At 36.5% G+C, this 16,524-nt stretch overlaps 2 protein-coding genes across 2 annotated transcripts; one reads left to right on the top strand and one right to left on the bottom strand.

The window, feature by feature from the left end:
• Positions 1 to 746: 746 nt before the first annotated feature.
• On the bottom strand, positions 747 to 2,515 carry LOC145604405 (F-box protein At4g09920-like). The gene is made up of 3 exons (XM_081660312.1): positions 1,673 to 2,515; positions 1,147 to 1,308; positions 747 to 1,034 (listed from the first exon to the last, which is right to left on the bottom strand). The coding sequence occupies exons 1-3, from the start codon at positions 2,513 to 2,515 to the stop codon at positions 747 to 749; spliced, it is 1,293 nt and encodes a 430-aa protein (XP_081516438.1).
• Positions 2,516 to 4,335: 1,820 nt separating this feature from the next.
• Positions 4,336 to 6,590, top strand: LOC145604406 (glucan endo-1,3-beta-D-glucosidase-like). Its single transcript, XM_081660313.1, has 2 exons — positions 4,336 to 6,383; positions 6,497 to 6,590. The coding sequence occupies exons 1-2, from the start codon at positions 4,336 to 4,338 to the stop codon at positions 6,588 to 6,590; spliced, it is 2,142 nt and encodes a 713-aa protein (XP_081516439.1).
• Positions 6,591 to 16,524: the final 9,934 nt, after the last annotated feature.

The following is a 16,524-nucleotide window of genomic DNA, read 5'->3' on the forward strand; positions in this document are numbered from 1 at the left end:
TCATCAGCTAATTAGACATTTTCCTTTTGAAACTTTCTTCATTAACTTTTACGTTTGTCAATACATAATTTCAATCTCTTGTATATCGCATTATAGACATGTAAAAAATCTAAAGATTAAAAATTTGAAACATATAAATAAATCGAGATGAATCTAATAAGATCTCACATGACTAATATGCCCAACAAAAAAAGGCAATAAAAATAAAGATCAATTATAAAAAAAATGAGAAATGTATATATATTTTCAAGTGTTGCAACTAAAAGTGACAGATGATGTATACTATAATTCACAACAAAAGTCATATTGCACCATAAAAAGCTTACAACTAAAAAGTGAATAGTGTATATATGTTTTCAAGTGTTACATTTTCGTACCTACGCAAGAATATGATTGTCAACAATTTATTTCTTAGTATATGCGTTTAAAAGCCTAGCCACTAAGTTTTGGGTGTCATAACAAACTATTACATCTCGACCTTAAATATCGAATATGTCGCCCGCGTTGCGCGCGTAGACCCCTAATTAACACCCCTAATTTAGAAAAGTAATTTAATAAGGTAACTCATTCGACATTACTTGTATAACAAATCAATAATCCAAAATATTAAGGCTAATAGAGTATATTAGCAGTTTAGCACTAATATAGAACCATTTACATTGCAAAACTCACTAACTCAGATTAACAGTAGTGTCACCTTATTATCTCACGCATTAGGCTGCTAAAATCACAATAGGGGGGTGTTTCTAAATACTGAACATAATATTAATTGCCACTGTTTTCGGCGATGCTCTTGGGAAACTTGATACCTGGTTAATGAATTCGATCCCCTCTGTTGAAAACAACTGATCCTTGCTACCGCAGCAAATAACCAGTTTGTCTAAGACTACGGCACTTTTAAGCACAAATTCTATCAGCTGAAGTAGGCCTTTAGTTGGCTTCTCGCATTCATGAATGGTGATAGTTTTAAGCATCTTCAGCTTACAAGGAGAAGAAAGCTCGCGCTGAAGCATGTTGCAATCACAGAAATAATCCTGATGAACAAGTTAAAAAAATGAAACAAGTTATAGGAAAGGTACACCATACATATAACCTTGCGTATACACATACATTAGCTAGATAAACTCGGTGTGCAGAATGACCTACCCCATTGGCATATATAATAAGTTCTTGCAAGCAGCCCGACCCTTTTAGCAATTTACAAATGATGTTTTGTAAGCAGCTTCCATGGATTCTTGGCCTCAGAGCTAAACGGACCCATTTGTTATTTTCCAAATCCAGTAGCGAATTTCCACAGTGTGCTGGTTGCTGGTGAAGAGTGGAACAACAATAGGATATTAACTCAATAACTTGATTTTGATAATCATACAGAGTAGTATTCTAAATTAGATGACTCCACAAACATGTAATAGTCAATAAACACCGAGAATTTGAGAGAAACTTAAATCTGTATATTCATTACAAATTGCTCAGTATCTAGCGACTGGTCCTCTATCACATCGCGCATGATTAGAAGATTTCAATTCAGGAACTACTCAAGATACTTTCAACTAATTTAATTAAACTATTGTGCTCACAACAAGCACATTTATAAACAATGTAAGAAAAAAAAAAAAAGTATTTTTACTTTTCTGTTGTCAGTTTTTAAAATTCCTGAAAACAAAAAACTCACCGCATAAGCTTCATTATTAACATGAAGAACCTCAATGTTTGGGAACTTATCAACTAATTTATCAAAATCGCGACGAGGAATGCCACACTCGTAAGGGTTGATCGAAGCATAATAAACAGAGGATACGTTGATGAATTGTAGTTGATCAAAAAATGTTCTTTCAACATGCAAGATTCCAAGGTTAGGACAATCAAGTGTAAAAACTGTGTCATGACTTTCATGAACACAAAGCATTAACCTTTCGATATTCGGAGCCGTAAAATGCAAACCTTCTAGTCCAATAGGGTTCATTATAAACAATTCTTTCAAACAAGGGCATCCATCTATCACTTTTGAAAGAGCGCCTTTACAAAAATTCACATCGATAAGTTCCAATCGCCTCAATGATCCCATCGATACAGGGCGTTGGAGTACGAATCCTAAACCATCGAGAACGAGCGTAACAATGTGTTGACTTGTAAACACATGATGAGGCAGAAAAAAGTCTACTTTGTAAGGATCATAATACTCCAAATTAATAAACAGGTGTTTGGTTTTCTTCCTTGAAGCGAGTTTTGCACATTTTGTCAAAGTTGCCTGAGAAAGTGCTACTACATCGCGCAATCTCAACGTGTGAATGACGGGACTTTTGTGATGGTTTAGCACATTACATACGAATTTATCGGCAATCGGATAATGAAATGAAAGGGTAGGAGTCAAAGTCCATAAGTTTCCGAATCGACGAAGTAAGACTGTTCGAATAGCGTCTTTAATTGGGAGAAAAGAGAGAATATGAACAAGTAATTCATCTGCTAATTCGCTTAAGCGATCTCTTTTGTTGCGTTGTAATTTTGTAGCATTCATGGTTTTTGTTTAAAACAACAATGAAGGAAGAGGGGGCGAAAAGGGCTAGGGTTAGGATAAGAAGAAAATATTCTAGTGTGGAAGGTTGTTACGATATATATATTAATCACGCAAAATCTAATCTAATATATATATGTAAAGGGGAGTTTTTTCCCGAGATTTTAGAGCGCCGCGTAGGATTTTTATTTTTAAAAAATGATTAGAGCGCCAAATAGGATTAATATTTTTAAAACGCTACAGTAGAGTTATGCCACCTAAGATTAGTTAACGTGCCACGTAGGATTATAATTTATAGTTATATCCAATAAATAATTCAATTGCCACATAATCATAATTGACCAATGAGATTTTAATGGTTACATTAATTAAATACGAAATATTATCATTTGAGATTAGAAATTTTATCAAAATTTTTTAAACAAATACGGAGAAAATGATATATTACATAGAACTAATAAAATAACAAATTTCTATGAGAAATGTCATCATTTCTATGAGTGATGTCATCATAATAATAAACTTTGAGCGAATAGGGGAGGGGGTCTAGGTTGAGCCGGTGGGAGAGGGGATCTGAGCGGTTGGTGGGATGAGAGACGCCACCACGCCAGACGTGGGTGGAGGTGGGGTTGTCGTGGGTTGGATGTTTTTTTTTATATTTATTTTCAACCATTTACGTGGTGACACGTGTCACTTAACTAAAAAAATTACCTCTTCTACGTGTTATTGATCACTCAAGATCATTTTGAGCGAATAACCTCGCTCCAAAGTTCAGATCTATTAACTACTAATATTATTAAAACAGAATATTGCTTAATCATCAACCCCTAATCTATATTATGCGTTATTCTCACATTAAAAAATTTCCCACCATTTCTATGAGTGATGTCATTAATTATGAACTTTCTTCTTTAATCTACATTATTATACATTAATTTTCAAACAAAAAATACTGATCACTCTTGTTACATTATTCAAATCTTACCGCGCACGAGTTTATTCTAGTTATTTAAATATAATCCAACGTTGGAAATATTTTAAGCAAACCGATTAAAGGTAGGATAATTTTTTTAAAATTTTCTTTTTTTTTAGGAAAATTTACCACCTTCTGTTATGTCCATTTTAGCAATTACCACCTTCTATTTTTTTTTTTTTGAAAATTACCACCTTCTATTTTCAAAAACATCAAAAGTTACCACCTTCTTGCCCCTCAACTACCACGTGACGTCATTTTGGGCTCATTCTTTCCCTTTCCTCCCAATTTCCCTCACATTTCTCATTCCTAACTCTATTCTCATCCCCCCTTTCACTTCTTTTCCCCCAAACAATCAAAAACACTTCAATTCACTCCTCCAAATCAAAATTGACCAACAATTATTGGTGGTTTGGGGGGAAAAAAGTGAAAGGGGAGATGAGAATCCAAATAGGAATGAGAAATGTGAGGGAAATAGGGAGGAAAGGGAAAAAATGGGCCCAAAATGACGTCACGTGGTAGTTGGGGGGTAAGAAGGTGGTAACTTTTGATATTTTTGAAAATAGAAGGTGGTAATTTTCAAAAAAAAAAATAGAAGGTGGTAATTGCTAAAATGGACATAACAGAAGGTGGTAATTGTCAAAATTTCCTTTTTTTTATTTGAGAAAATACAAATTTATCTTCAACATAAATAGAAAAAAGTGGTAGAGATAAACGAGGCCTCAATCGGCTTTTTCCCCCAATTTTCAGCTTTTTAAAAGTTCAAATTCAAATTTCTATTCAAAAACACCATCATCACCATACTTCTTAAAACCCTCTCATTTTACACTGCATTACCAAATTCACAACAATGCCACCAACCGAAACCCCTTCATCTTCAACCTTTCAATTCTGCTTCCCTCCATTAACAACAATGCCACCAAAACTCGAAACCCCTTCATCTTCTTCAACCTCTCATTTCGTCTTCCCTCATGCAAATTCCAATATTACCCCTAACCCATCTAAGTTCTTCTCCCCAAAACTCCTCTCCTCTGCTCTTCCCGCCACTTCCTTCTTCACCAATTTCACCCTCAAAAATGGCGATCAACCCATCTTCGTCCACCCTTACCTCGTCAAACTTTCTCTCTCCTCACTTTCTCTCTCCTACCCATCTCTCACCTCGTCGTCTTCTTCTATTTCCCAGAAATTCACCCTTGATTTCACCGTCTCAACTTCACAGTCTTCTCCTCATTTGGTCTCATCGTTCAGTGACTTGACTGTTACTGTTGATTTCTTAGGCTCTGATTTTAGGTTTTTGCTTGCAAGAGGAAGCCCTTATGTCACTCTAGAAGTTTCTAGACCTTTGCCCCTCTTATTTGCGACGAATTCTGCCATTCAAACCATCTCCTCTTCTTCTTCTCAAACGAAACACAGAATCGAACTTCAAAACAATCAAACTTGGGTTGTTTACTCATCTTCTGAGTTAAATCTGGAAAAACAAGATAATACCCATATCAAAAGTTCAAAATCATTTTTTGGGGTAGTTAGAATTGCAGTTATTCCTCAAGAAAAATCAAACAAATTTGAGGAAGTTCTTGATTTTCACAACACTTGTTATCCAACAAATGGGGAAGCAGTCTTTTCAACCCCATTTAGTTTGGATTACAAATGGGAGAAAAAGGGGTGGGGTGAATTGTTGATGTTAGCCCATCCTTTGCATGTTAAGCTTCTGTCAGTTTATAATTCTAGGGTTAAAGTTCTTGATGATTTTAGGTTTAAAAGCATAGATGGTGAGTTAATTGGAATTGTTGGTAATCGATGGAATTTGAGGGTTGATAATATTCCAATTTCTTGGCATTCAGTTAGAGGAATTCCTGAAGAAAGTTACCCAGAAATTGTTACTGCACTATGGAAAGATGTTGGTGCTTTAGATTCGAACCCGATTTCGATAACAAATGTTTATAGATATTCAATGCAGGTTTCTAGGGCTGCTAGATTGGCTTTGATTGCTGAAGAAGTGAATTGCTTGGAAGTGATTCCAGCAATTAGGAAGTTTTTGAGGGATTCAATTGAACCTTGGTTAGTGGGTTCTTCTGAAAAAAATGGGTTTTTATATGATGAGAAATGGGGTGGAATTGTGTCAAAAGATGGTTCTGTTGATCCGAAGGCAGATTATGGGTTTGGGTTTTACAATAATCATGTTTATGCATTGGGTTATTTTGTGTTTTCAATTGCTGTTCTTGCAAAAATTGATGTTCAATGGGGGATGAAATTTAAGATGGAAGTGTATGCGTTGGTAGCATCTTATATAAGCTTGGGTAAAGGGGAAAAATCTAAGTATACTAAGCTTAGGTCATTTGATGTGTATAAATTGCATTCATGGACTAGGAATTTCAATGATGATTATGAACGGAATTCCGAAAATCCAAGTGCTTCTATCAATGCTTACTATTCAGCTTCACTCTTGGGTAAGGTGTTTGGGGATGATCATCTTGTGGCGATAGACTCGACACTTGCTGCGTTTGAGATCGAAGCAGCTAAGACTTGGTGGCATGTCAAGGAAGGTGGAGAGGTGTATGAGGGCGAATTTGTTAAGAAGAATAAAATGGTTGGTCTAGTTTGGGAGTACACGAGAGAAGATAAGCTGTGGTGCACTGCAACTGGGAACCGGGAATGTAGGGTAGGAATACAAGTTAAGCCACTGATGCCTGCATTAACTGAGATGCTGTTTGCTGATCTTGGATACATTAGAGAGGTCATCGATTGGGTGGCACCGTCTTTGGCAAAAACGGATGTTAGTGATAATTGGAAGAGCTATTCTTACGCATTGGAAGCTATAATTGACTCAAAAAATGCATTGAACAAGGTCCGAAATCTGAAAGGTTTCGATGAAATGAACTCATTGTCGAACATGCTCTGGTGGTGTCATAGCAGAATTGGGAAGCAGGATTATTGTTCTTGGTGTAGAAAAGAGTTGAAAGATTGCTCCTATTGTTGCTATTGCTGCTAAATTGACCTTGTTAATCTTGCAGGATGTTCGAGTTTAATCAGTTTATTAGAGCACTTGTAGTTTTTGCTACCATGGTCACCCTTTTGAGTTTTGAGTCTATATGGTTATTTGTGTAGTTTTTCATACAGTAAGGCAATCGAGCTCTTGCAGGTTTTGCTACCTCTTGAAAATTAGTTATCATAGGGTATCTGGAGCTCTATTTTTGGCTATGGCTAATAATGAACTATGTTATGTTTGTGCTCCCTAGTTTGTGGTAAATCAAATCTCTTCTAGTAAAGAATTTCTTGGCTAGTGTAGTTCTCTGTTTTTAGTTAGCTTTATTATAAAATATAAGTTCGAAGTAATATGATATGTTCAATTTGCTTGTTGTGAATCGAATACTCCATATTCAAGTTGTTTGAGCTCTTGTAGTCGAGTGTTGAGGCAAACTCTATGAAATTTCAATAATAGGATATGTTTTCAATGTGACATCTTGGTTATCTGATGAAAAATGTGAGGTGTTAGAATGGCAAATTTTGGATATTCGAGCAAATGCTTACACTACATTGTAGACTTGTAAGTCTTTTATTGTGTAAGTAGTAGTAATGTTTAGCCGAAGTTACCACACCATGGCTGTGAGGTTTTTGTGTTATCTTGTGTTAGCAAATCATGTGATTCATGCCTCCTGCATTATATTGTGTTAGTAGTATTTATGTTTCAATCTTGTGTAGGATGGACCTTTATCTATCTGAAGTTCTTTCAAGTCTCGACCTATAGTACAAGGGGTCTTGTTTTATGTGTAGTGGTAATGTTTGCTACTTAAAACTTAGTGTAATAGCTACCATTTCATTTGCGCTTAGGCTTGCTATCAACCTTTCGATGCATTCATTTGACGTTTATATCTGTTTTTCCAGTTTTTAGCTTGATGACAGTATTTCTCTGTGTTAGAATGATAAGAAGTAATGCCAAAGTTAATGTCAGACATAACATCCGATCTGCTGGAAATCATTGGTAGATCTCCTTTAGTGTGACATTCGCGATTTTTTGTTTTTCTTTTTTTTTTGTTTCTTTTAACTCTCTAGTCTCTATAATCAAAAGAAGGATCATTGAGCTTAGTATATGTTTATCATCATATATTGGCTCTTATGTTAGGTCCATGTTAATATAGTATTTTGAGAGTGAAAATTCTTTGAAGAGGGCCATCATTGAACCATTACTTTGAACAACCTTTCATATTCAATTAAATTGACAATGCAGATTTTATTTTGAGTTACGAGTCTTGATTGAAGTAACTCACCATTGAATTGCTATGATTATTATTACCACCATCTTATTTCTTCAGTTCATCAGAAATTGCAATTTCTATTAGGCTGTAGCATCTCGACCTTTTTTTAGTTGGGCTGGGCTGCCTCTCTACTATTGAAGGTGCTCTTAGCCCACTTTTTAAAGTCACCGATTGATAAAGGTGGCCCAATAAACTAAGAGAACGTTGGTTCAGAAAATTTTGATTTCTTTTATTCCCTTGGTTTTGCATCTTGCTGATTAGTGGGCGCCTAGGCATATATTTTTTAAAAAAAATACAATACAATACCTTGGTTTAGTATTGACATTAGAAAATCAATTGTTGATATTAGGATTAGAGTTTTATACTTCTTATCATAAGTTTGGAAATTTTCAACAACGAGAATAATGGTATTTATTAAATTAGTTACTTACCCTTGATATGTACTCATAAACTTAACTAAAGCAAAAATCTTTTAGATGACATTGGTTGGTTGAAAATTAAAAGTACATTGTAAATTCGTGTGGACATAAGCAAAAAATTATATGCATTTCATTGTTTATAATTCCAACAACTACACAGTACGTGATATAGTTATGTATGATAATAATTTAATTTAGACGTACGATAATAATTTTTAGGACTTTATTTACTAAATTAAGCTCGTTATATCCTTATGCTAGTTACACATAGCTTTTGCTAGTTAAAATTATTATAACACTTTAATTTGAGCATATTGTAACAAGCTTAGCTAAATCATTCCATTCGAAACTAATTGATATTGTCATAAATTCAAATTTTTTTTTTAAAAAAAAAAAGGAGTAATCGTCTTCTCCCTTGAATCTTCTCGTCTCTAGTCCGTAGAAGTTAATTAGTGGAAAGCACTTCGCTTAGCGTGATTGTAACTCCACTCTAAGAATTGTCTCTCTAATCTCCCCAACTAGACAATGCAACTACTCACAACTACATTTACAAATATTGAAATATACATCCTACTCATCAATAAATTATCAATTAATCATGGTAACTACTTTTGAAGTGGTAATTAATTGCCTAGATCGCAAACTAGGATGGTTTACGATGTTCAAAGTTGATCTTATATTACGGAAAACTAGAGCATACCCGTGCAAAGCACGGGATACATTATACATGAAAGAAAATCACCTGAAGTGAAATGTTGGTGGTTATAGTAAAACTTTAAAATAGTAGAATGGGTAGGGTAGTTATTAGTGTTTACAAAAAAAATCAAGAATAATAATATTTAAAATAAAAAATGGAAGTTACTTAATTGTAGGTTATAGCCAAAAAAAAAAAACCAAATTCATGAGAGCTGGGGATTGAGGTTTTGAAGAAACCTCATCAACAAACTCTACAATTATATATTAGACTAGAGTGTACCCGTGCTAAATGCACGGGATGTATAAGAAAAAATATATTTAAAATATGGAAAATTGATCTTGATGTTATAACTTATACTTGGGCTGCAGTGGCCGGTTTTGGACTGGTCGGTTCTGTTGAACCCTAATTAGTTTTGTTGTACTGAGTATCACTACAAGAAAACACCTTAATTGCGACGGAAAAATTTCGTCGTAAACTATGTAAATTCCGTCGTAAAGTTGGTTTACGACGGACTTCCGTCGTAAATGGTTGTCGGAAAACCCTTTGTAGGAAAATGGCCATTTTACGACGGAATTTCCGTCGTAAACCAACTTTACGACGGAATTCACGACGGAACTAATATCGTCAGACTTGGAATTGGCCTTTGAAGAAGTTCCATCGCAAATTTGCGACGGAAAAGGTTCCCTCGCAAATTATATTTTGCGACGGAATTTTCCCTCGCAAAATATTACTTGCGACGGAATATTTCGTCGTAATTTACATATTTGCGACGGAATTTTCCCTCGCAAAATATAATTTACGACGGACAATTCCGTCGCAATATATATTTGTACGATAGAAAATTCCGTCGTAAATTATATTTTGCGAGGGAAAATTCCGCCGCAAATTATATTTTGCGAGGGAAAATTCCGTCGCAAAATATAATTTGCGACGAAATATTCCGTCGCAAATTGTATTTCCAGCCCAAAACAAATTTTTGTAATTTACTGCATTTTCAAACCTTAATTTTTTTAATGATAAATCGCTAAAAAAAAAACTAAATATTGAGTCCTTAAATTGTTGTTTTTAAAAAATTAATTACCGACCTACGAAATTGGGGTTATGTACATATATATACAATAATTATGTCCTAGTACAAAAGATAGTCCACATTTTGGTAATCTATACCAAACAAAAGCTAGGTTAGAGTGATTCTATGCTAGACTAAAGCTAAGCTACGCAATCGCCTGGAAACCCTGGCCTGCTCCACCACCACCTGGGTCGTCCCTAGGGTCTCGATGCTGAGGATGAATGGTGGAACATGAGTCGTTGTTGTTGAGACGACTCATCATCTCATCCATACTCTCCTTGTATCTCCTCTCCATTTCAGCCATTCGGGCTTCCATTTGAGTTTGGAGAGCTTGCACCCTGTGTTCCATCTGGTCTTGCATTTGAGAAATGACAGACGGCGTGTATTGCTGTGAAGAACGGGAACCTCGACCCATCTGTTTGCCATAGTAGAGCTCTGCACTTTGGCCAAGTCCCTTCACATGCCCCTTCATATTGCGCCCACCCACCGACTTCCAGTACAACTCATTGGGACTCTTCTGAATCCCCTGACTCCTTGTTTCTTCGAGCTTCTTCTGGTAGGTTTCCTACAAAATATTGAAGATAATAAAAAATATTGTTAAAAAAACAACCAACAATATAAGGTAAGGTTTCTTTCTTCTAAAATTCCAATATCACATATTTTTAAGTGCCTAAGGATATAGAAATAAAGAGAAATAAGCACATAAGTCACTTTTCGACCCTAACTCATCCAAAATCACCCAAATTTGGCCTATATGGCTAAAACCATGCCTATTTTCTAAATTTACAAGCAAATGGACTCGTTCTTTCTTATAACATTCCAATATCACATACTTTTAAGTGCCTAAGGATAGAAATTAAGAGAAATAAGCAAATAAGTCACTTTTCGACCCTAACTCATCCAAAATCACCCAAATTTGGCCTATATGGCTAAAACCTTGCCTATTTTCTAAGTTTTCAAGCAAATGGACTCGTTCTTTCTTATAACATTCCAATATCACATACTTTTAAGTGCCTAAGGATAGAAATTAAGAGATATAAGCACATATGTCAGATATCGACCCTAACTCATCCAAAATAAGCATATAATGTGTTCTACTTTGCTAATTTGCCATATATCAACTCATATAATAAGTGTTTACCGCATTCCTTTTTGCTTTGTTGTTGGCAGCCACTTGGCCTTTTCCAGGCACTTCCTTGAAGTGTGTCGACAAGAAAAGATCATGGGGATTTGGTGATTGGCCTTGGTTTTTTGCAGCCTTTATATGTACATGCAGAAAATCATTGAAAACATGTTAGCCCACCAAAATTCATTAATAGACAAATGACTTAATTGTTACTGGACATATTGTAGGAACCTTACCATCCTTCTAGCATGTTGTACTGATGACATTGAACCTTGAAAGTGGGTCGGTTCAACGACATTTTCCATGGATCCGCCTCTTCGGTTCTTCTTGTTTTGTTCCGACCGCTTCTTATATTCTGGATCGGTTGCAACAATTCGCATCATGCCTTCGTGGACATCCTTATTAAGCCATCTTGGTTTGCGACCATTCATCCTGTGTGTGATGTTGTAGAACGTGTCACGTAGGCGTTCTGCAAACTTTACGACGAAAGTGTCCTTCACTTGGTTGTTTAACTCAGGTGCCCACTTGAATTTTTTCTGCAAATCAAGAAAATATCTTTATTACAAAATTCAACTCTATCAATATAATTTATGAAACATGTATTATGTTAGGTTAAAGTTATCATACGTTGAACAAGTTCCAAAAGTGCTCTCTCGAATCTTCATCAACCTCTCCATAATTCCTCCAAGGCTGAACATAGTAGCCGGTTAGCGAGTCGGAGACCGCATTCTTCACCGGGATAATCCCAAACCTATAATAAAGGATAGACATTCATGTAAGTAGATAATCAACAAGAAGTGAACAAAACATGGTTAAAGAAATACAAATTCACTTTATCAAAGTAAATACGAATTTAAGGATATTTCATTATACAAATACATACGCACCAAAGTGTGGAAGGGTCCAACTCTAGCAAGTCATTAGGATGCGGGTCCTGTAGCTCCTGTTCCTGTTGCTCCTGTTGCCCTTGTACATGCCTAGGAATCTGTCTCTGATTGACGATTTCTTGAGAGGCCCCCAAATCATGTGCCTCCTCTTCCTCCATTGACTCATCCTCGTCATCACGTGCAACCTGAGATTTCCCCTTAGTCTTTCTCCTATTGGACGTTTCTCCTTTATTTCCTCCTCCCATGATGACCACCTGAAAAAGTTGTTAGTACCATGATCACACATTGTAAATTCATAAATTAGAATAAAAAAGACATTAAAATAATAAAATGAGACCAAAAATGTAATGCAATATTAAAAGTCCGAGTAGTCATTAAAAACTAAACATTCGAAGACGATAGTTAAAGGAGTAACTACATATTCTCCTCTTCATTACTCTTATCACTACTACCACTATCATTATCACTATCATTATCACCATCACTAGTGTCATCTAAAAATACATCGATGTCCTCTTCTTCGTCACTGTCACTGGAGCCAATGCTTTCTTCTTCTTCTTCATCGCTTGAGATAATAAAGCCATCGTCATCATCATCATCACTATCAAGTTCATAGTCTGGAATGTCATTTGGTGGACAAAGCGTTGCATGTACTTGTGATGAAGGACTCTGCAAAAACTCTAAATCCACCGGAGCATCAATCACCGACCTTGCTTGAGTTCTAAAAACAGCCCACCATTGAACCCGATCACGTTTAAGGCTAGGGTAAGATGCATAATACACTTGAGACACTTGGTAAGATAAGACAAATGGATCATACTTGGGATACTTCTTAGTATGATTTACTTCGACAAGCTTGTATTGTTCATGAATGTTCATTCCTTTACCACAATCCATCCAACTACAACTAAACAAAATAGTCTTGTACTCTTTTTCGGGACCGGTGTAGACAAGTTCAATTATGTCGTTTAAAATGCCAAAGTACTCTCCACCGTCCTCACTTGAGACACACACCCCATAATTCATCGTAGATAATTGTTTGCCATAGGACTGTGTGTGGAAATTAAATCCACCGACAAATATCTGGTTCCAAGTTCGAACACGCTTGAAAGGCCTCATAGACAATGCTCGCAATACATCGGAACTTGGTTTTTGTTCTCTCACCTATAACCGTTACAAATACAAATGTCACACTAATTGAAATGAAATATATTATATTATATTATGACAAATTAATCGATATACAATGTTCCAAAAGTATTATCACCTTGTGATGAAACCAATTAGGGAATTCACCTTCCCATTTCTCCATGACATCTTCTCGGCGCTAGTAAGTTCGAGTACTAAGAATGTAGTCCTCAAACTGCCTAATAGATTAATGACACATGGTTAATCTTTGCAGCAATTATATTAAATTTAAGGGATTTTCAAAAGTTTATCCTAAACATATATACCTTTCGTATTCACCAAGAATGCCGGTATTTCTTAAAACGAACAAATGAGCACGTTCGAGTTCCTTGTCATCTAAATACCGAGTTTTACCCTTATTTGACACACGACCCTTATCCACAATGAACAGCTCTGGGATTTCATCGTTGTTGGCCGGTGAATCCACATCAGCATTCACATTTCGACCTAGATCTCGTGTTTTTGTGTCAACTGAGGGCTGAAAGTAATTGGAGCAGAAGTTTGATATCTCTTCAGTGAGATAAGCGTTGCATATGGAACCTTCAACACGAGCCTTATTACCAATTTTTCGTTTCAGGTGATTCAGGAACATGTAATTATGTTTATGTAGCCGTAGAAGTATAAGTAATGAAAAGCAATGAAAGAGATGAAAGTAAGAGTTAAGAAAGGACCTTTGATTTACCTTTCGAAAGGATACATCCACCGATATTGAACAGGTCCACATAACTTGCCCTCATATGGCAAATGAATTGGTAAATGCTCCATGGAGTTAAAGAAAGATGGGGGGAAAACCTTCTCAAGCTTGCACAGGATCTCAGCTATGTTTTTTTCCAATCGCTCCATGTCGCTTACTGTAATTGTGTAGCAACATAAATCGCGAAAGAATTGGCTTATCTCTGTAATTGCATTCCATATATGGGTAGGGAGCAATTCTCTCAAAGCAGTGGGCAACAACCTCTCCATGAACACGTGACAATCATGACTTTTCATTCCATGTAACTTACCTGATTGCAATTCAACGCATCGGCTCAAATTGGAAGCGTAACCATCAGGAAACCGAAGCTGTTTGACCCACTCACACAAAACCTTTCTCTGAGCCTTGTCAAGAGCAAATGGAGCCTTTGGCATGAATTCTTTTCCTCTATCATCCTCTTGAAGATGTAGCTGGGGCCGTTTATAGTATTTAGCAATGTCATTCCGAGCTGATGGCGTGTCACAAGAAAGCCTTTTCACGTCCATTATAGTGTGAATCAACTGATCAAAAAAGTTTTTTTCAACGTGCATGACATCTAAGTTGTGACGAACAAGCAGATGTTTCCAATATGGAAGGTCCCATAGAGTGCTTTGCTTGAACCACCCTTTTTTTGCCTTCTTGAGACGTTTCAGTGCCTCGGGGCCATCTGTTGCTTTAGGGAGGTTTTTCACACATTCCCAAAGTTCCTCTCCTGACATGATGTGAGGTGGTGAACCTTTTTCGACTTTGTTTTTACAAAATGCAGTTTTACTATTTCGAAAAGGATGATTTGTCGGAAGGAATTGACGATGGCAATCAAACCAAGAAACCTTACCACCATTTTCGAGCCAAAATGCTTTGCTTTTTTCCATACAATATGGACAAGCCTTCTTACCGGCTGTGGTCCAACCAGATAACATACCATAAGCCGGGAAGTCACTAACGGTCCATAGGATGGCTGCTCGAAGATTGAAATTTTGTTTTCTCGAAATATCGTAAGTATTTGCCCCAACTTCCCACAACTGTTTCAACTCGTGTATGAGCGGCTGCATGTAAACATCCAAGTTGCCCTTAAGGTTTTTAGGACCAGGAACAAGTAACGACAGAAACATGAACTGTCTTTTCATACACATTGACGGAGGCAAGTTATAAGGGGTCAAAATGACAGGCCAACATGAATATTGTCCCCCAAACTGACCATGTGGAGCAAATCCATCCGTACATAGGCCAAGTCGAACATTACGAGGTTCAGAGACAAACTCAGGAAAGCAACTATCTAGGTGTTTCCACGCTTCACTATCGCTAGGGTGTGCCATTGTGCCTTGAACTCGAGGATTTTTAGCATGCCATGTCATTTCCTCAGAAATGTTTTTAGTTGCAAAAAGCCTTTGCAACCTAGGTGTGATAGGGAAATAAAATAAAACATTCAAAGGCACTAAGCTACCTTTAGAAGTCTTCTTGTATCGGTCGCTGCCACACACCCTACATGTAGATAATTGAGCATCATCTTTCCAAAACAACATACATCCTTTCGGGCATGCATGAATCTTTTCATGGGGCAGCTCTAACCCCTTAACAATTTTCTTGACCTCATAGAATGTCTCGGCCATGTGGTTGTTGTTAGGAGTCGCTTCATTAACCAAAGAAGCAAATCCATCAACACATCCGTGCGGCAAATTATACTCACACTTTAGGCTAGTGATTCTAGAAGCCATCTCTAACACAGACAATGAACTTCCTTCGTATAACGGTTGCTCAGAAGCCCTTAACAAATCAAAAAATGGCTTGGCTTGTGCATTAGGCTCCTCCTCTAATGAAACAGGTGGCTCTTCGGAATGGCCTTGATCTTGAGACTGACCAAAGGCATCCAACACCATTTCACGATATTCATTTGACTGCCTTCTACGAGTTCCTGGAAACCCTTCCCCATGACACATCCACTCGTAGTAATTAGGTAAAAAACCGCTACGATACAAATGAAGTTTGACCGTATCTGGATCCCAAAAACGTTTGTTTTTGCATTTAAAACATGGACACCTAACTTCATTCGGGTTGCTACTCTCGGGATGATCTTCCACATGTTTAAGGAATTCATCTACCCCCTTCAAGAACTTAGGATTAATAGAATTCCCAACCTTCCTTTCGTACATCCAGCTACGTTCTGTTCGTTTCATGATTACAAGTTCTACACAACTAACACATATACCATTAATCACATTAGTCATAAGCAAAATATATATTCATTATAGATCAAACTGTTATGGAAATGCAAATGAGAAGAGAAATGATTTCCAAGGGTCCTTATCACTCCAACCTAACCCATCCTTGTACGTTCAATCTCACTAGTGAATGTATGCCAGAATTTCAATTCTATGGAAAATCCGGCAGCATCTCCCTACAGTTCCCCAAGTACACAATATAGGCGATTAGAAACACCTATATATGTACCTAGAGAACATTGTAGAGAAATGACAAGCAAGGATCTTCCTTAGAATTAAAACAAAGGAATACATTCACCACCTAAGTGAGAATAAACGTACAAGGACAGTCCCAACTGGGGACTATTCAAGACATACTCCTAATGTGTATGCCTTGAACGGATATCTAGGCATATGATTATGCAAATGATTTTTTTAAAAATATATATACTTAACTAACATACATAAT

This window comes from Chenopodium album, chromosome 22 (assembly GCF_948465745.1).
Source record: "Chenopodium album chromosome 22, dcCheAlbu1.1, whole genome shotgun sequence".
Classification (NCBI taxonomy): domain Eukaryota; kingdom Viridiplantae; phylum Streptophyta; class Magnoliopsida; order Caryophyllales; family Amaranthaceae; genus Chenopodium; species Chenopodium album.